This window comes from Haliotis rufescens, unplaced genomic scaffold (assembly GCF_023055435.1).
Source record: "Haliotis rufescens isolate VD_foot unplaced genomic scaffold, xgHalRufe1.0.p SCAF_4, whole genome shotgun sequence".
NCBI lineage: Eukaryota > Metazoa > Mollusca > Gastropoda > Lepetellida > Haliotidae > Haliotis > Haliotis rufescens.
The window spans coordinates 53,925,792-53,948,303 of NW_025964112.1; the positions used below are offsets into that span (position 1 = coordinate 53,925,792).

A 22,512-nucleotide genomic window follows, 5' to 3' on the forward strand; every position below is an offset into this window, starting at 1 on the left:
GTCTAAGGCGCCACAATTCGCCGTGCAGAGTTGCGTCCCTTGGGCACGCCAGAAACCTATGATTGTGGGTTCGAATCCCGGTTCTCCCCGATTATGTTTCTTGGTTTGTCAGCACCAAACCCGTGCTCGTGGGTTTTACCGAAGTGGTAAACGTCTGAGGCCTGCATCATTTCGGGCTTACCCCTCCACATTAAGCTGACACGCCGTGATATAACTGGAATATTGTTAAAAGCGGCGTTAAACCTAGCTCACTCACACCCAAAACAAATATCTACGTAGAGGATACTTTCATCTTCACGTCATTGAGGACATCACATTCAGCATAAATCTGATAAACGTTTGAAAAACGAAAAACGGATAGATTAAAGGCAATGGATACACATGTAGATATAGATTATAGGCAATGGATATACATTAGGTCATGTAGATATAGATTATAGGCAATGGATATACATATATATGAATATGTTACAATTCTTAGCAAGCCATCGCCGTCGAGATGAACCAATGTATAACATTATCTGCCTCCATTATAAAGAGACATTTTGCAGTCATTTTGTGATCATTTCACAACCGTGAAATTGACGTTCATAAGTGTATGACCGACACAATTTGACGTTCATACGTTTTTCACGAGACCGTGTTCTTGAAATGACGTAAACACTGACGGACTACTTCCACATTCCTGGGGAAACCCCTGGGAATTCCCTTTGTATTTTTTTACCGAATGGCTGCACCTACGGCCCTAGTGTCAGTATACATTGAGAAACGTCAGAGAGTTTGACTGCATGACTGTTCACGAATATGATCCTATTGGCCCATCCTAATGAACAAAACAAAGAAATGCACATCGCAAACAATCGAAGTATCTACTCGATCCGTGTCTAGGCTGACAGTGACAGTCTACATCAATCTATGAATTTACCTTAGTGTCTGTTTGACACATCTTTAATCACCTTTCAATGATCGACGAGTTGATCAATGATGAGTAACACATGTTACCACCACAGGTTCATTAACAACTTCGGAAATCTCTCCCGTCACGTTTATCGTGTCGGCCATTTTGACGTCTTGTACTTGATGTAAATGTATTACGACGCGCTGTCATTGTGACTGACTTACTAAGGTAGTTCTTAACAGACCTTTCTCATCTAATGTCATTATGAGGATATTATTTGAGTACATTTGTTCTAAGGAAACTACAAAAGTTGTCCCTGTTGAGCATGTTGAGCATACATAAGCTCGTGTCACCTCTCGTTTTGAGGAACTATTTTATTCCGCGATACAGCTGGTTGTTGTATGGCTGTCAGTGTAAACAGGAAGTCACACATACTTAATATACTTGTGTATAGATCAAGGTCTACGTCCTTTGAGGGAAAACGAGTTATATAAATTTTTTTTATAAGAATTGACTTTCACTTTGTGTGAATGCATTGCAGTATGAACCTTCACAGAGTGAGTCGCAAGCTCCGATGTTCATACAGTTTGGACCTCCTTCTCTATGAAGGTCCATGCATACTCCAATGAATTCACAGAAAGTGAAACTCAATTCTTATTTTTGTGTGTATATAACTAGTTTTTCCTCAAATGGCGTAGACCTCGATCTGGTGCTGATTGCGACGGGTGACACTATTCACTCATTGACTGTAATGACCAGTAATCAGTGTTATTCTATCATGGACATTCAACCAATATTTAGAATAGTTTGGTACGAGTTGATAGAACGACCCAAAGAACGGGACACACTCTGCCATCAATGAACGCAATACTAGAATTAGTTGGGCACAAGTTGATAGAACAACCTAAAGAACGGGACACACCCTGCCATCAATGAACGCAATACCAGAATTAGTTGGGCACGAGTTGATAGTACGTCCAGTCTGCGCTGTCTTGTTCTCCGTCAGTCTCGGTGAACAGCAGCTCACAGTTGATGTCCATTGGCGACGCGTTCAGTAGGAAGTTCACACCTTCACATTCCGCGTAGTTGAGGCAGAAGGAGAAACAAGCTTGGAGGGATGGTACAGTGAGTAACTTCATCCGCTGTGACGTCATTCTTTTTCCTACATTTGCGAGCTGATCTCGGGACTGAACTGTAACAGATAACTGTACTGTGAACGTTGTTTGAAAATAATTATAATAATTCTCGTGGATCCTTTATGTTTATCATGCCTACCATTATGCAGTAGAAATAATAGCAATAGGTTTCTCTAGGGACAAGGGACCGCCTCCGTGGTCTAGTGGTAGAGCGTCCGCCCGGAGAGCGGAAGGTCCGGGGTTCGATCCCCGGCCGCGTACTACAGAAAGACGTTAAAAGATGGTACTTGTTGTTACCCTGTCTGGCGCTCGGCATTAAGGGGCTAAAACAAGGACTGGTCGGCTCGGAGTCAGTATACTGTGTCTGAGTGGGGTATTCATGTTAAACTGCGGCATGGTACCTCAGTGAGCTAGCACTATCTAGCACTATCGGCATCAGTCCGGACTAGTACAAGCAGCCACACACACACATACACGTGCACTGCACTACTCCTGCTACGCGACGGCAGCCTGTTAACAAACCACATAATGGAGTTATGGTCCAGAAAGTCCAACTCAAAGGTAGCGCACTTACTTAACCCAAAACTACGTTAATTTTTCTGCGAGGCAGGAGTAGTGCAGTGCGGCGTCAGCCAACAACAAACAGTAGCAGGTGCTGGTAGGACAGGACATGTCTACCCTTTTCGTGGACACCTGATGATATCACTGATATTTAGTAACATAACATTTACAGCACTTATAACGAAGCACAGTTGATGTCTTTCGCTCGTGGACGTATATAAGCTTATGTCTCATACAAACCTTGGGATTGGCTGCATTCAGGGATCACTTTCTGAAATGAAACAAATTATAGACATCAATTCATTACACTTGCACAAATAATAATGCTACATTGAAGAGGTCATCTGAAGTTCGAGATAAACGATATTATATTTTATTCACAAGATAAGTTTCAAGAAAATCATGTTTTTGAGTTCCGGTTGACAACTTTGATTTTAACAGAAGAAACTATTCAAGCGCACACTCATACAACCAAGTCTGTCAGCCTCAAAGACTTTAACACAACAACCAAAACATAATTGGAATTCAGCTGCTGTACACTTAAAGCGAGGCCATACTAAACATACAGTGTGGTTCATAAATATACAACGATAAAGCCCCGCAGTGAATAAAACTAAGCTTGCCAGCTCTTTAACAGTGTATGCATTTTTGAACGGGGATTATTCTCCCGATACTGCCCATCTTAAATGATATGCTGAGATGTGGAGTTTGGGTTAAGGTTCACTGAACGCTTGCAGCACTCCAGACAATACACCAAAAGAATAAACCGATACGTCCACAATAATTCAACAAAGTAGCCGTTCATGCAGATGTTTCAAATATATACAAGGTTTTACTGCGACACCATCTGTACATTTTGATGCGCCCATATATATATATGCAGGGGATAGTCGTAGTAATTGAGTTGTAAGGGATCGAGACACCACAAATAGAATAAATCAATTCATGTCTAGTGATTTTCAATATTAAATACTCAATAATATCTTAAATACATTTATTCTAGATAATAATCAGTCTCAATTATCTGCTGAAACAGATTGCGTTGTGCATAAAAGGCAAAACTGCAGTGACAATTGTGTGAATGAATCACTCATAATCAGTGACAAGCGAAAAGAGTGTGCAAGTCCTGCCATCTTATTACTGAATATATCCTTTGTATTTATGCTTTTCACTGTGTAATTCAATAAATATTACTTACATCTCTTTCATTGGCTTCAAATGCAATTGCATATGCTTGACAATAGTCGAAGCCCAGTATATACACAGCCAACGGCTTCCCTCGTCTGTGTCTCAGGACTCTGGCCTCCATATTATCTGTCACCAGATAGAAGCAGGCTGAGATATTGGTGTTCGTGACTGGCATCCATGCTGCTCCTGAGAGGGCAACGTCGTCCAACAGAATGTCGTCCACGCCGTCGTTCTCGACCATGATGACAAGGTATCTACGGGGGCCAGAGAACGCTGTGGCATCCGGCACTGTGATTGTGTAAAGCAGGCCCCTCAGTGGAAGGGGATGAAGCATGTACGTGGACACATCACCCTGGATACTGCCAGAATGACCTGATCCGGTTGTCATGGATACGACTACTGGTTTCGACATTTCAATCAATTTGAACTGATTTCGCTGAATACGTAGCCTAGTTATCTCCCTTGCATTGGCGAGTATTGACGTTGTTCCATCAAACGAGATCTCTGTGTCGGCTTGTGTGGAGACGATGTTAATGTAATCCTGGACATCAGACAAAGGTAATCCAAAAGCAATGTAATTAGTACCTATTTTATCTAAACTAAGAAGTTGAGTTATTTGCCCGTCCGCACAAAGATCCATGGAAGATGAGGTCCTATTTACTCCAGTCAAAACGGCAATAGGTTTGTTGGATGTGATGTACGTTCCAGAAAGCTCACTGGCAGATTGAATCTGAAACGTTTGGTTCTCCTGCAATGTGACTGAAAATTCCCTAGATAATATCTCCGAAAGTCCATTTATTACTGCAGAAATGTTAGCATGTGACTCTGGAAGGCTGACCTTCACCTGAGTGTTTGGGAAAGGGGAGACTACTCCCACCGTTGCTGCACCGAATGAACTGTAGGAGTCAGGCGCCACGACCACATACTCCTTTCCCAGTTGGCTCGTCTCCTTCACTTGATACATATCAAGGTTCGACCCTTCAGCGTTCAGTGCTAGCACTGTAACATCGTCGGAGGCCACGACGCGGATTATCCTGTTTGACGTCGTAGTTCCTGTCGGCATCTGTACATCATGGGACAATATGACCTTGGTTCTTTGTCCTGGGTCAAGCGTGAGGTTTTGGAAAGGAGCTGCGTTGTTTAGATAAGGAACAATCACTTGAACTGTAACTGGTTGAGGGCGCGATGAGGTTATGTACAGGTACATATTTTTGGCCAGGCTATCAAAGTTCTGTGTAAAAACCGTCACGTATGTTCTTTCTGAAATTGAGAATGATAAAGTGATCAGTTTCAAAGCAGACGAATAACCAATGCCGAACATGAATATACTTGGTTCTGCAGCTTGGAACCCTCATCAACTCATCAATGTACCTGAAGCTTACGTTAAACTTTTGGTCTAATTCCCTTTTTTTCAGTGTGGTGTAAAGTCCAGTCCTTGTGACTGCCAGGGTTCATCATGTAACTTCCAACCTACTGGACATATTATCTACTCTATTGTTGATAACACCAACATTCGTCAGTTATTTAAATATGGACCGACCCGTGAAGATTCCTGGGTAGAATAGGTCTTCAGCAACCCATGCTTGCCGCAAAAGGCGACTCTGCTTGCTCATGAGTGCGGCGTTAAACAACAAACCAACCAACCAACTAATAAGGACCAAACTTTCGTGAACAGCCTCTACCAAGGCCGGTTACAAGTTTAAGATCGTTATAGATACTGTCAAAGTGTATGCCAAAACAATGATCAATATAGAAGTTGAACCTACTGAGTGGATTACTTCAAATTATTTTTAGTGTGAAGTTTACACGGTATAGAGCGTTTCCATTGGACGCGATTCCGGTCACATTGACCTCGTTCATACGAAGCTGTATTCTTGAAATGATATAAACACTGACGGACTACTTCCATACTGTACCTTTTCCCTCAGCGACGTCCATCAGTTGCACTTCCCTCTAATAAATTGAGTACTCGGTAATAAAGAATGCAGATTAGAGACAGATATTCCCGAGAGACATCACTCACAAGGGGAGGGTGGGAGGTTGACACAAAATACCTCTTTTCACATGGATACACCAATGTCTCCTTCCTCCACTCTGGACACGTAGTACGACCTCACCCTTGTCAAATCGAGAAAGCGGCTAACGGTTCGTTTCATCGCCAGATGTCGCTGAGGATCTACCCACATGTTTCCTTAGTACTGCATGAACACTACATAAACACTTTATCTACGAAATGAACATTGCATGTAATAAGTGAATACTGCATGTATCGCATGAACACTACATAAACGCTCCATGTACTGCATGAACACTGCATGTACTTCATGAACACTACCGTATGTACTGCATGAATACTGCATGTACAGCATGAACACTGCATGTACCGCATGAACACTGCATGTACTGCATGAACACTGCATATACTGCATGAACACTGCATGTACTTCATTAACACAGCATGTACCACATGAACATTCCATTTACTGCATGAACACTCCATGTACCACATGAACACTGCATGTACCACATGAACACTCTATGTACTGAATGAACACTGCATGTACTGAATGAACACTGCAAGAACACTGCATGTACCACATGAACACTCTATGTACTGAATGAACACTGCATGTACTGAATGAACACTGCATGTACTGCATGTACTGCAAGAACACTGCATGTACCACATGAACACTGCATGTACTGCAAGAACACTGCATCTACTGCATGTACAGCATGAACACTGAATGTACCACATGAACACTGCATGTACGTCAAGAACACTGAATGTACTGCATGAACACTGCATGTACCAAATGAACACTGCATGTACGTCATGAACACTGAATGTACTGCATGAACACTGCATGTACCACATGAACACTGCATGTACTGAATGAACACTGCATGTACCACATGAACACTGCATGTACCACATGAACACTGCATGTACCACATGAACACTGCATGTACCACATGAACACTGCATGTACGACATGAACACTGCATGTACTTCATGAACACAGCATGTACCACATGAACATTCCATTTACTGCATGAACACTCCATGTATCACATGAACACTGCATGTACTTCATGAACACAGCATGTACCACATGAACATTCCTTTTACTGCATGAACACTCCATGTACCACATGAACACTGCATGTACCACATGAACACTGCATGTACCACATGAACACTCTATGTACTGAATGAACGCTGCATGTACTGCAAGAACACTGCATGTACCACATGAACACTGCATGTACTGCAAGAACACTGCATCTACTGCATAAACACTGCATGTACAGCATGAACACTATATGTACCACATGAACACTGCATGTACCACATGAACACTGCATGTACTGCAAGAACACTGCATCTACTGCATAAACACTGCATGTACAGCATGAACACTGCATGTACCACATGAACACTGCATGTACTGCAAGAACACTGCATCTACTGCATAAACACTGCATGTACCACATGAACACTGCATGTACCACATGAACACTGCATGTACGTCATGAACACTGAATGTACTGCATGAACACTGCATGTGCCACATGAACACTGCATGTACTGCATGAACACTGCATGTACAACATGAACACTGCATGTACCACATGAACACTGCATGTACAGCATGAACAATGCATGTACTGCATGAACACTGCATGTACTTCATGAACACTGCATATACCACATGAACACTCCATGTTCAGCATGAGTACTGCATGTACAACATGAACACTGCATGTACGGCATGAACACTGCATGTACAGCATCAAAACTCCATGTATCACATGAACACTGCATATACCACATGAACACTCCATGTACGGCATGAACACTGCATGTACCACATGAACACTGCATGTACCACATGAACACTACATGTACGGCATGAACACTGCATGTACCACATGAACACTGCATGTACCACATGAACACTGCATGTACTGAATGAACACTGAATATACTGCATGAACACTGCATGTACCTCATGAACACTGCATGTACCACGTCATGAATACTCCATGTACCACATGAACACTGCATGTACCGCATGAACACTGCATGTGCCGCATGAACACTGCATGTACCACATGAACACTGCATGTACCACATGAACACAGCATGTACCACATGAACACTGCATGTACTGCATCAAAACTCAGTGTATCACATGAACACTGCAAATACCACATGAACACTCCATGTACAGCATGAACACTGCATGTACGGCATGAACACTGCATGTACCATATGAACACTGCATGTACCACATGAACACTGCATGTACAGCATGAACACTGAATGTACTGCAAGAACAATGCATGTACCTCATGAACACTGCATGTACCACGTCATGAACACTGCATGTACCACATGAACACTGCATGTACCGCATGAACACTGCATGTACTGCATGAACACTGCATGTACCACATGAACACTGCATGTACTGCATGAACACTGCATGTACCACATGAACACAGCATGTACCACATGAACACTGCATGTACCACATGAACACTGCATGTACCGCATGGACACTGCATAAACACTGCATATTTCGCATGAACACTGCATGTACTGCATGAACACTGCATGTACTGCAAGAATATTGCATGTACTGCAAGAATATTGCATGTACTGCAAGAATATTGCATATACAGCATGAACACTGCATGTACTGCATGAACACTGCATGTACCACATGAACACAGCATGTACTGCATGAACACTGCATGTACTGCAAGAATATTGCATGTACTGCAAGAATATTGCATATACAGCATGAACACTGCATGTACTGCATGAACACTGCATGTACCACATGAACACAGCATGTACCACATGAACACTGCATGTACCGCATGGACACTCCATTTACCGCATGGACACTGCATGAACACTTCATGTACTGCATGAACACTGCATGTACTGCAAGAATATTGCATGTACAGCATGAACACTGCATCTAAAGGATCAACACTGCATGTACCGCATGAACACTATATACCACGTGAAAACTGCATGTACGGCATGAACACTGCATGTACCACATGAACACTGCATGTACTGCATGTACTTCATGAACACTGCATGTAACACATGAACACTGCATGTACCACATGAACACCATTTGTACCACATGAACACTGCATGTACCTCATGAACACTGCATGTACCACATGACCACTGCATGTACAGCATGAACACTACATGTACCACATGAACACTCTATGTACCACATGAACATAACATGTACCACATGAACACTCCATGTACCATATTAACACTGCATGTACCACATGAACACTGCATGTACCACGTCATGAACACTGCATGAAAGGAGTGAAAACTGCATGTACTGCAAGAACACTATATGTACTGCATGAACACTATATCTACCATTTGAACACTGCATGTACTGCAAGAACAATGCATGTACCGCATGAACACTGCATGTACAACTTGAACACTGCATCTACCACATGGACACTACATGTACACCATGAACACTGCATAAACACTTTATGTACCACATGAACACTGCATCTACTGCAAGAATACTGCATGTACCGCATGAACACTGCATGTACCACATGAACACTGCATGTACCGCATGTACCGCATGAACACTGCATGTACCGCATGAACACTGCATGTACTGCAAGAAAACTTCATGTACTGCAAGAACACTTTATGTACCACATGAACACTGCATGTACTGCATAAACACTGCATGTACCGCATGAACACTGCATGTACAACTTGAACACTGCATCTACCACATGAACACTACATGTACCGCATGGACACTACATGTACCGCATGGACACTACATGTACAGCATGAACACTGCATAAACACTTTATGTACCACATGAACACTGCATGTAATAAGTGAATACTGCATGTACTGCATGAACACTGCATGTACAGCATGAACACCATATGTACCGCATATACACTACATTAACACTCCATGTACTGCACGAACACTGCAGCTACTGCATGAACCGCATGTACACCATATGTACACTGCATGTACCGCATGAGCACTGCATGTACCACATGAACACTACATGAACACTCCATGTACTGCATGTACTTCATGAACACTCTATGTACTGCATAAACACTGCATGTACTGTATGAACACTGCATGTACCATATGAACACTGTATGTACCGCATGTACCTCATGAACACTGCATGTATCGCATGTACCACATGAACACTGCTTGTACCGCATGTACCTCATGAACACTGCATGTATCGCATGAATACTGCATGTACCATATGAACACTGTATGTACCGCATGTACCACATGAACATTGCTTGTACCGCATGTACCTCATGAACACTGCATGTATCGCATAAACACTGCATGTACCATATGAACACTGTATGTACCGCATGTACCTCATGTACCGCATGTACTGTATGAACACTGTATGTACCGCATGTACCTCATGTACCGCATGTACCATATGAACACTGTATGTACCGCATGTACCTCATGTACCGCATGTACTGTATGAACACTGTATGTACCGCATGTACCTCATGTACCGCATGTACTGTATGAACACTGTATGTACCGCATGTACCTCATGTACCGCATGTACTGTATGAACACTGTATGTACCGCATGTACCTCATGTACCGCATGTACTGTATGAACACTGTATGTACCGCATGTACCGCATGTACTGTATGAACACTGTATGTACCGCATGTACCGCATGTACTGTATGAACACTGTATGTACCGCATGTACCGCATGTACTGTATGAACACTGTATGTACCGCATGTACCTCATGTACCGCATGTACTGTATGAACACTGTATGTACCGCATGTACCTCATGTGCCGCATGTACTGTATGAACACTGTATGTACCGCATGTACCTCATGTACCGCATGTACTGTATGAACACTGTATGTACCGCATGTACCTCATGTACCGCATGTACTGTATGAACACTGTATGTACCGCATGTACCTAATGTACCGCATGTACTGTATGAACACTGTATGTACCGCATGTACCGCATGTACTGTATGAACACTGTATGTACCGCATGTACCTCATGTACCGCATGTACTGTATGAACACTGTATGTACCGCATGTACCTCATGTACCGCATGTACTGTATGAACACTGTATGTACCGCATGTACCTCATGTACCGCATGTACTGTATGAACACTGTATGTACCGCATGTACCTCATGTACCGCTTGTACTGTATGAACACTGTATGTACCGCATGTACCGCATGTACCGCATGTACCATATGAACACTGTATGTACCGCATGTACCTCATGTACCGCATGTACTGTATGAACACTGTATGTACCGCATGTACCTCATGAACACTGCATGTATCGCATGAATACTGCATGAACACACCCAAGTTGGAGCGTCCTCCGAAAGATACAATTACATGTTGGAGAGTGACATCATCGTACCAATTGACAGTGAATGGAGTTCACCATGGAACCTGGTATCCAAGCCTGACAACACCTGCAGATGTTGTACAGTGAGGGAGGTAAGATTTATAGTCCCATCGGCAGTATTTCAGCCATATCGTGACCAACAAAAGTAATACAAAATATATACATTTAAACAATAAAAACCTGTCAACGAAGGACTGTAAAATGATTAGAATATCACAGATTATTATTTAAAACTAGTATACAACCATAAAAGATTTCAATATATGTAACGATTCAATATAAAAAAGGCTATAGATCGCCAGCAACTGAAGGTAGATCACCTCACTAAGGACCATGGGGACTTACAGTTCTTTTGTTATCTGCATGGACCCTAGCAGGATTTACATTATCCCTTCAGGTGCTGGCGATTAGTGACAAATGTTGCCGAAGTAAAGAACACATATTCTGCAATTAAAACTGTGCCAGTAATAATTATACTTGGAATGACGTGGTCACACGTGCCATCTCTGGGGGGACAATCGTTTTACACTACTTCAACCCCCTTCGAGTGTACAGCCTCTGACAGTCTTGGTTATCAAATGTATTCTGCCAATATCAAAAGGTATTTTTTTTTAAAAATTATACAGGACTTAGTAATCAAAACTTTTGACACAATTCAATTTCCTTTAAAAAACATATAACTAAATCAATGCTAACATTTACAAAAAGATCCTTGAGAGAAATACTTATCCCTTGTATTGGCAAAATCAATAAATTCCTCAGACCTTGATGGTAAATAGGATCTAGAGTTTTTAAACTGCATTTACAAGCTCCACCATAAATGATGGAGCCATTATCTAGTGGAGCGGATAAGTTCTCTGTATAGTTGAAGGAGGGTTTTCTGATCTCCTCCCCACTTAGAGTTTGAGACAACTTTCAGTAAGTCAAGGGCCTTCAGCCTTTTATTCTTCAAATATTTAATTTGAGGCAGAAAAGTCAAATGGTGATTGAAAATTATTCCAAGGAACTTGGTTTCTTTTACAACGTGAATAGGAGTGTTATCTAAAATTAGTTCCGGATCTTTGTGCGGTTTATATTTTCTACAAAAATAAATAACATTTTGTTTTGGATTTTAAGAATTTAAATCCATTTTCCAAAAAACATTTCTGGATTTTATTTAAACATAGCTGCAGTTGCATTCAATTGCATGAATGTTTTTGTTATTTAAATCATCCACAAAAAGTGATCCATCAATTGAATCATTTGAAACTTTCGATAAGCTATTCATTTTAATGCAAAATAATGTGACAGATAAGATACTGCCTTGTGGGACACCCTGACCCTGGTTATAATGATCAGACAGGTTTGAACCCACGCGGAGTTAATAACTCGAAATGAATTGAGGCAAACGGCCTCGCAATCCCAAATCATGTAAATCGTATGAAAATACCATGTTCCCCATGCTTTTTCGAGATAGACAGAAAAGATAGACACTGCATGTTGTTTATTTGTTATTACTTCTGTATTTTTCTGGAAACCACATTGTATGTTAGTTATGAGATTATTGATTTCTATGTACCAAACTAGTCGATTATTTATCATGCGTTCCATGGTTTTATGGACCATCATTCATGGTCAATGATATTGGTCGTTAATTTGAAAGGTCTTTTTGATCTCGACCGGGTTTAGGTATTGGTATAAATATAGCATCACACCATGAAAAAGGAAATTTTCCTGTCGTCCAAATTTTATCAAAAGTAGTCAATAATGTTTCTAAAGATGAGTCTGGTAATTGCTTCAGGAGTTGATAATGAATGTATTCAGCTTCTGTAGCAGTAGTGAGCTTGTCCAAGGGCAGTATTGAGTTCATAAATTGAGAATAGTTCATTATGATCTTCCCTGTTATCTGAACGAAAATTTTGCTGTTTTTGATAATTTTGGAATTGAGGTACATAGTCAGATGAGGAAGAGTGTTTAGCCAAAGTTTCACCAAGACTATTTGTAATATCTGAGTTATTAAATGGTCCCCATTTTTAAGATGATGGATACTAGATTTAGTGCCCTTACCTTTGATTTTTTGGATCATGTTCCACAACGTGGACATTGGCGTTCTTGAACCTATTTTTGAAACATAATTTCGCCAAGATTGGCTTTTACTTTGTTTAAATGTACGCCATGCTTTTGCGTTTAAAATTTAAAATTTATTTAAATTATGGACCATAGGATGGCGGCGGAAATAACGCTTCGCCTTTTTCCTCGCCTTCCTAGCTCGCATGCAGTCATCGGTAAACCATGGTTTACGTAAAGAGGACTTTGGAACACATTCTTCAGCTATTTTGATGAGTTCATCAGAAAAGCATTGTATTGGATCAGGAACGTCAGTAAAATGACCAGGTGTTAGTTTGGCTGTACAGAGAATGTCATATAGAGGCCAGTTAACTTTGGTAAAGTTCCATCGAGATGATGGAGGAACATCAGATGGGGTAGTAGGGTTAAGAATGGTTGGAAAGTGGTCACTCCCACAGACGTCATCGTGGACTGACCACTTAAATTCATTAAGGTTGGAAATCTGTAACAGTCAAATCAAGAGAAGAGTATGTGCCTGTACCAGGATGTAAATATGTTTTTGAATTATCAATAAAAGGTATAGAGTATTGATGGAAATAAAATCTTCTAGGAGCTTGCCTTTACTGCTTGTATGATCACTACCCCAAAGTGGATTATGTCCGTTCATATCGCCCATTATGATACAGGGCCTAGGAAGCTGGTCATAGAGAGCTTGAGGATGCAGTTGGTGGAGTAACGTAAAGAGAGCACAGAGTGAAAACAATGTGCATGGTGATAGCAACCGCGATAGCTTATAAGGGGGCATTGAGAGATACAGGGCCTCACCACGACTGAAAATCCTACAGTTGCCTTAGCCCCTTGAGGTGAAAAGCAATGATAAGAATCGTATTGTCTAATGTTGAGCTGATCTGTTTTTTTAAAGTACGTTTCCTGTAGACAAATATGACATGAATTTGTCTACTAAATTTATTGCCAAGCTGGTTCTGCCAATAACAACAATTTATAGACATTCAGAATTTAGAATTCAGCTGTCAACAAACCAGATTGGCCCATGAGCCACCGCTTTCTGGCATAGGAGTCTAGGCAATATATACTGAACCAAATTAAAAACTTCACAATCCTAAATTTTTAACATTTTGACCAGTTATCATTGTGGGCCCTTACTGTGTATTTAAACAGTAATGGCCACGTATTGTCTTCAGATAACACCCGTTTTTGTGCAGGTGAATCGATCAAAATCATGTGCACAGCACTATAGTGGCAAAAGTGTTTTTTCACGTGCAACTGGTCACGTGGCCATAATACCACACGTGTTTTCAGCCATACTTGTTAGCAGTCATTAACAAAAAAAGAAAAACACAAGAAAACAAAAGTCTTTGCGGCCATTTGTCATGCCACGCCTTTCAAATTTGCAACGTGAACGTGCCATCGGCATGTTGCAGACGGGAACGTCCGTAGATGAAGTAGCAAGGACGATGGGTTGTAGTCGACGGACTGTTTATGATTTACAGACGCGTCTACAGCAAACGGGTACCACCGCTGATCGCCCTCGGCCAGGTCGGCCACGTGTGACGTCACATGCAGAGGATCGACAGATTGTCTTACGTCACCTCTGTAACCGATTTTTGACGGCTACATCTACCAGAAATGAACTGTTTAGTGGTAGGCTGAGTACGCAAACTATTCGAAACCGTCTGAGAACTGCTCACCTTCAAGCACGACGGCCATACTGTGGGCCGATTCTGACTCAATTACACAGACGTCAACGTCAATTGTGGGCACAGCGACACTTACGATGGACTCAGAGGAATTGGAATCAAGTCGTCTTCAGTGATGAATCCCGATTTAATCTTCGATTTGCTTATGGTAGGGCGAGGGTGTGGAGGCGCCGTCATGAACGTTACGCCCAGTGTTGTGTACAGGAAGTTGACAGATTTCGAGGCGGAAGTGTCATGGTGTGGGCTGCTTTCTGTGGCAATGCACGTTCCTCTTGTCATCCGTGGCAACCTCAACGCTGCTGCTTACCGCGACCAGGTACTGGCACCAGAACTTCTGCCTTTTATGGCAGCACATGGACCCGGTTTGATCTTCCAAGACGACAATGCCAGACCCCACACAGCCTTTTTGACAAGGAATTTCCTTCAGAATGCGGGAGTCAACGTCATGGACTGGCCGTCAAGGTCTCGCGACCTCAATCCCATCGAACACGTCTGGGATACTCTTGGCAGAAGTCTGCGCACTCTCCAGAACCAACCACAGAATTTGCAAGATCTTGGCATCATTTTGCAGCAACAACGGCGTCGTCTTCCCAATCATGTGTTCACAAGCATCACAAGGTCCATGCGGAAGCGTTGTGTGGCAGTTTTCAACGCACATGGTGGCCATACACGCTACTGAACTTGTGTCCCATCAGATTCTCGTGCTTGGGACTTATGATTTAAACTGTTGATGTTATTACCGAATACCGTAGGTGCTTGGAACAAATTATGGTTACCACCGTTAATTAAAATCCTTCTTTGGACATTAATGATTAAAAATTACCTTCTCTGATACATTTGTCCGTTGTATATCATATATGGGATTACTTTAAAAAATGTGGAGTTTTTAATTTGACTCAGTATATTTATTTCAATAAATGTGTTTTCAAAAGCCCAAGCAATACTTTTGTGATAAATATAGTACATACATGTGCAAAAATAAGAATAAGAAGTAATACACACAGGGTTTGGCGTGACCAGCCAATTGATAGAACCGGGCCCATTCTACCATCCGTCTAGTTGAAGCTAGGGTCCAAACAGTGTGCTGGGCAAAGGAACACAGTTCAAGGAACCAGTGCCCTCAACTACCAGACTCCCCTCCTCAATCGACACAGGGGCGCAACCCACGGCAAACGGATGGCCAAATTCGGTCGCCTTTTACGACCAGCAATGGGGTGCTGAGGACACATTCTTATTTATCGTCCCTGGGTACCCACGGGGAATATGTTGTACAGACCTGACACGGTTGAACTCGTTATCTGAAACTGACTCGATCCCAATACCAAACATTGATGACTGTATTGACAAAGTTTGTAAGTAAGTTATACCTTTCAAAGGTGTATGATCAGGTCCGACTGACTGAGCATGCAAAGAAGATATCTGGTTTTTATCTTTATCAGTACTAAGTAATGCCATCTGGGTTTGAAAATGCACCAACTACCTTTCAACGCCTCATGAATTACGTCACTTCAGACATAGAAGGTACAGAGAATTACATTAACGACTTTATCAGCCAGTGGGGCTGTCATTTTGGGGAAGATCTGTGCCTGCTTCGAGAGACTATAATCAACAGAATATCTTGCAAAATGGGAATTTTCTCAGGTAAATGTTGTGTCCGTGGCTCATGTCATCGGTCATCGCAAAAGTATTGCAAATTCTCAGTTTCAACAAATAAAAAGGTATGAAATTTCTTGGTGTGGCTGGTCACTCCAAACCTTTTTCTTGGACAAAAGAAATAATTCTTTGGGGTAACCGCTGCCAGGCAGCTTTTGAAAGAGTAAAAACTATACTCTTCAATGTTCCAATCTTGAAAGCACTAGCTTTTGTGAAAACTTTTAAGCTTGCAAGTGATGCAAGTGGTATATTGTTACAGGAAGATGCAAACGGCATGAATCACCCTGTTTGTTACTTTTCAAAGCATTTAACAAAACACAGAAAAAAGTATCTACGAATGAGAATGAAACCCTTGCCAAGAAGTTGTCACTTCAATATTTTGAGTTTTATTTGGGAGCTCATTGAAGTATTCACCAATCATAATCCGCAGACATATTGTCATAAGACGAAGAGCCGTGAAGATCTCAACAACCCATGCTTGCCGTAAAAAGCGAATATGCTTGTCGTAAGGGGCGACTAACGGGATCGGGTTGTCAGACTCGATGACTTGGTTGATGTTATCGTATCCCCATTGCGTGGATCAATGCTCATGATGTCAATCAGTGGATTGTCTGGTACAGACTAGATTATGTTAAAACCATCGTCATATAGCTGGAATATGTCTGAGTGTGGCGTTAAACAACAAACAATTTAGTGAGTGAGTATGGTTTTACGCCGCCTTTAGTAATGTTCCAGCAATATCACGGCAGGGGGACACCAGAATGGGCTTCACACATTGTACCCATGTCGGGAATCGAACCCGGGTCTTCGGCATGACGAGCGAACGCTTAACCACTAGGCTACCGACCACCCCAAACAACAAACAAACAAACAAGTCATAAGACTAAGGAGACAAATCGGAGATAGAGATGGAGTTTATCTTTGCAAGAGTTAAATCTTGAGACCAGTCATACATAGGCTGCAGACAATGTCATTTTAGATGCAGTGTTTGGAGTTGATTGGATCAGTACTCAAATGCAGTTTTGCTAGCTATAAATGTATAATGGTAGCATGTACTTTTGACATGTTTAATAGAGTGGCAGGTGCTTCCGGTAGAGCGATTGGTTGGTTGGTTGGTTTGTTGTTTAACGCCACACTCAGCAATATTACAGCTATATGACGGCGGTCTGTAAATAATCGAGTCTGGACCAGACAATCCAGTGATTGATATCATGAGCATCGAACCACGCAATTGGGACCGATGACATGTATCAACCAAGTAAGCGAGCCTGACCACCCGATCCCGTTAGTCGCCTTTTACGACAAGCATGGGTCGCTGAAGATCCATTCTACCCCGGAATCTTCACGGGTCTCCGGTAGGGCAGAACATGCGCTTACCCTTTTTACGAACACCTGGTGTCATCACTGATTTTCCGTGCACCACTCCTAATATTTTCATTAGTGATTTGCATTTTTACCCAGAAGAATCAGCTTCAGCAGTTAATCGAGACTGATTATTTTCTAGCGCTGTGGTTCTATATTGATGTACACTTTTTCATTCAAGTTTTCACTTTTATTGAGTTCAACCTTTTTTCTCTTGAAGGAACATATGGTACAAGTCAAAATATGGAATTGCATCGGACATCGTCTAACTGATGAGTCAAATTTGGTCATGTCCACCACATGTCTACCATAGAACTTTTGAAAGCTTACCTGGACCATGGATGTTGTGACCCTGATCGAACAACTTTTAAGCAAGGGTCGTAATACGCTCCTTGAAGGAAATTGGCTATTTGATGGTTAATAAACAATATCAGATCGTCGACATACCTGAAGCTTGAGTTATACCTGTTGGCCAAATTACCTTGTTTTGGCTTTGCCAATCTGATCAGAAAAATCCGATTCAAAATCTTGGTAGAAAGAGCATGCTCGATTTTACGTCTAAAGTTGTGAAGTGTAGACACCAAACCATGGAGGTGTTGGAATATTGCTCGACATGAAGGTAAAGGTGACTACTGAAAAGTTGACGTCTTCCCTCTTGTCAGGGAGTTTTGTCACATTTAGCTTTATGCATAAATCTAAATATGAAATAGAAGAAGCGGTCTAGCTGGTCCTATTATTTCTTGTTCAGGTGGGTAAATCGATGGAAGGGGACTGGCTATTTGAGGGTTTTTGAATGATTGTCCCACAGCATTTCGACGATAAATCATTAACTTTCCAATCACAGCGATTATACCCGAGCAATGTTTCTCTCCGCATCTCAAACAAGCATTCTTGGAATGATGGAATTCAGATCAAACGTGAATTATGTAAGTATCTTTACGACCAGTGATGACACTCTATTTTGATCCGATTTTCAAGATGTCTGCCTTTGCACATTGCACCCATGTCGGGAATCGAACCAGGGTCTTCGGCGTGAAGAGCGAACGCTTTAACCACTCGGCTACCCGGCCGCCCCTACAGCTTTAAATAATTCATTAATTAACATCAATAGGTTCTAAAGGTGACATGTGTTTTGATGGACAAAAAAAACTTAACCGTATAAAGATTAGACTATTTGTCAGGGCCGGTAAGCTATTCGTAAATTGGTATCAGGTATATGATGTGACAGCGGTTGACATCTGAGAGAGGAGAGTTTAAATTCGCATATACACGATCTTCTTTACATTATTCCCACGGCCGGTTTCAACTGATAAATTTTGGTTCCATTTTCTGAATTTTAAGATTGGGATATAATATTATTTATCAATAAAAGGTATTTTCCAAATTGTGGCGTCTCTTTCAAACATTGATAGATATAACCTTTCGAACTCTATTTGCGTTCAAATTGATCCATTAAGAATAAGAATAAGAAGATTTTGAAAATGCCCTCCACGTGTCCACCATACAACTTTTCGAAACCTTTATTGAGGTCTTGAATATGGTAACGTTCATCAAACAACTGGGGCGGTCGGGTAGCCTAGTGGTTAAAGCGTTCGCTCGTCACGCCGAAGACCCGGGTTCGATTCCCGACATGGGTACAATGTGTGAAGCCCATTTCTGGTGTCCCCCGCCGTGATATTGCTGGAATATTGCTAAAAGCGGCGTAAAACCATACTCACTCACTCACTCATCAAACAACTTCTGAGCAAGAGTCGTATGACGCTCTTTGAAATCTCATGGAATGAGCCTGCTCGATTGTACTTCACAAGTTGTGAACTTTAGACACCAAGGGTTGGAGCTAAAGAAATATTGCTCGACATAAAGGAAAGATCATATTGGAAAGGTGAAGTCATCTCTCTTGTAATACAGTCTTGTGGAGAATGTTTTGTCTCTCTCAATCTTTATACATACATCAAATATGATTAGATGGTTATTGAACGATATCAGATCATCGATATACCTGAACCTTAAGTTAAACGTCTTGGCCAAATTACCTTGTTTTTGCTTTGCCAGCGGCAGAAATTTCGATTTATTTGCATTAAAAGATAGACCAGCAAGCACATTTGGTGCTCACGGCTCATCTTGCCTAAATGTCTTACTCCAAAGTTTTTACATGGATGTTATCAATTAGGAAGTTCAGCGTTTCACATATTGTTTTCTCAGTAAACTTAAGATGACATTTGCTTTCATGTTTGACAAATTGTCCTGAACATCGGAAGATAGATATTTCAACTGTTTCTATTGTCACCACGGTTTGTAACAGAAGGCCCATTGATCGAGGAATAAGTTTTGTTCTTAAGGTGTCTCACTGAAATAGTGATGTAGAAAGTTGAAAAATCAAGCGTCTTGACAAAATTGAACTAGGGTATTTTCTGATCACATTTCAAGTCACAAGTTTGAAGTTGAAGACCGAACCAAGAAAGTGGGCTTGAAATGGAAAGGATGAGAACCGATTGTGCTAGAGGCTAGTGGACACCCTTGCCTCGGGAAGTTGCATAACGATAAAGTGTGATACTGCCCATGGCTTATACTGACCCGAAAAGGGCACTGAAATAGTTGTGTCGGCCCTATTTTATTAACCTAAATTTGTATATGACAAGAAGTAGCCGTAATAGTGTACTGCGGTTACTTAGCCTGAATAATTATCGTTGTAATTACATGGAAAGTAAGCAAACAAATAAGTGTGTCGTTGACAATTAAGCTAAAGTTCCTTGGTGGTTTTACTCTGTCTCCACATGCATACACAGTGTTATTGGTTTGCGGACACTTTAAGCCTTTGGAGAAATTGATTTCAAATAAATAGAGAAACGATACACATTGTTATGAAATTTGTACCACTGGACATGGACCTGCATGGTACTGAATGATAAAAACATCTTTCATCTGATACGCATTAATTGTTTAATTTGAAAGCAGAATATACATACAGTACACTTACTTAGAGCCAAATATATCCAACACATCTGTATATCATACATCATACGATAGCTATAAGAGGCCAACCATTTGAATTTCATCAAGTAGAAATACAAAAGTACAGAAATGGTTATCTGGATATGCTCGATGTTTCTGAGAGATAGCGTGGGCCTCCACAAAATTGAGTGACGATTACTGAAATCAAACATTTCATTATTACTGAAAACAACATTTTATTATCTATTAAGGTCCTACCTTGAAGTCCGTGTACAGCTCCAACCATTAACATACAGAGAAGAATCGCCATAATGTCCTGTTCAGCTGATGACTCTGCTACACAGTGATACTCCGCTCGGGGGCTGATCGATTTATCTTTTCTTGATTTCTTCATTGAACACCACACACTGTTCGTCTCATATCAGTGTGTTAATATACATGAATTTATATAATCCATAACGGCTTAACCAGTACCCTGGTCTTGTGTGGGGACATCATTCTATTGGTGAGATGAAATTAAGTCCGAAATTATGTCCTTGTTTGATCCCCTTCAGGTCTCTGCCACACATTCAGGATTTTTACTGCTGTCCTTGACAGGACCATTCCCGGTTAACATTTGTCAAAATTCTGATCAAGATCCTGTGATTCGTGGCGGGAAATTCACAAACAATCAGATATTGTTCAGAAAGCGTCCCGATTCAGCCGTTTCCAGCCGAATTCGTCTCTCAATCCGAATCTGATCCGATTTGTATATTCCGCATGGTAAAAAACGACCGAATCTGTCCCGACAGCGTCACGATTCTCCCAAATGCGATCAGACAGTGAACCGACAAAGACGGTTCGCATTCGGCAAGATCTGGACGCAATCTTGACTCAATCGACAAGAAACGGCATTGAACAATTCATGCCTGTTCATCACGACAGCGTCCCGATCAACAGGACACCGTCCAGACAACATAGGACATTTTTACGATTTTGATCCGATACAGCAGAATCTGTCACGACATAGTCACGATTGTAATCCGTCTAGACTTAATCGGCTGAGTTTCCCGAATGTTACGGGTCGCACCATACTGTCGTGAGTGCTCTCTGGACCTTTCCCGATCCGTAGGACTCTGTTACGAAGGTATACGGCTGCGTTCAGACAATGATAGGACATTCCAGATCATTGAGGATAGTAATCCGACTTTTTCACTTTTCGCGTCCTAGCGCTGTCTGATCTCAAACGGGAGTCATAATCGGCACTGTGTAAACCTGGCCTAATACCGAGTGTCTGCATGGTAACATGTAAATCTTCACGAAATAATATATTGTACCACTATAGTATAGTACATAGAAGGCCACAAATGGTATATTTCAAATGCGTCCGTGGAGGATACTTATTTGTGAAGGGTTATATCAAACCTAATATTCTGATATTCGATATATTTCACTTGGTAGAATTGAAAACATGTCATTGGTCACATTGCCCTAAAACATCCCTAAACTCGGTATGAAATGGGGACATGA

The 22,512-nt window shown here is 41.5% G+C and overlaps 1 protein-coding gene across 1 annotated transcript; it reads right to left on the minus strand.

Moving 5' to 3' along the window:
• Nucleotides 1–1,050: 1,050 nt before the first annotated feature.
• LOC124120211 lies at nucleotides 1,051–21,335 on the minus strand. The gene is made up of 4 exons (XM_048382168.1): nucleotides 21,262–21,335; nucleotides 3,794–5,043; nucleotides 2,836–2,866; nucleotides 1,051–2,090 (listed from the first exon to the last, which is right to left on the minus strand). Exons 1-4 carry the CDS (start codon nucleotides 21,311–21,313, stop codon nucleotides 1,849–1,851), a joined length of 1,575 nt encoding a protein of 524 aa, XP_048238125.1. The 5' UTR covers nucleotides 21,314–21,335; the 3' UTR covers nucleotides 1,051–1,848.
• Nucleotides 21,336–22,512: the final 1,177 nt, after the last annotated feature.

Coding starts and splice junctions, on each gene's coding strand:
- LOC124120211 (XM_048382168.1), bottom strand. CDS start 21,313: ATGGCGATTCTTCTCTGTATGTTAATGGTTGGAGCTGTACACGGACTT. Junction 5,044..21,261: donor AGCTGTACACGGACTTCAAG/GTAGGACCTTAA, acceptor TCTCAATTTCAG/AAAGAACATACGTGACGGTT. Junction 2,091..2,835: donor TGAATGCAGCCAATCCCAAG/GTTTGTATGAGA, acceptor TATCTGTTACAG/TTCAGTCCCGAGATCAGCTC.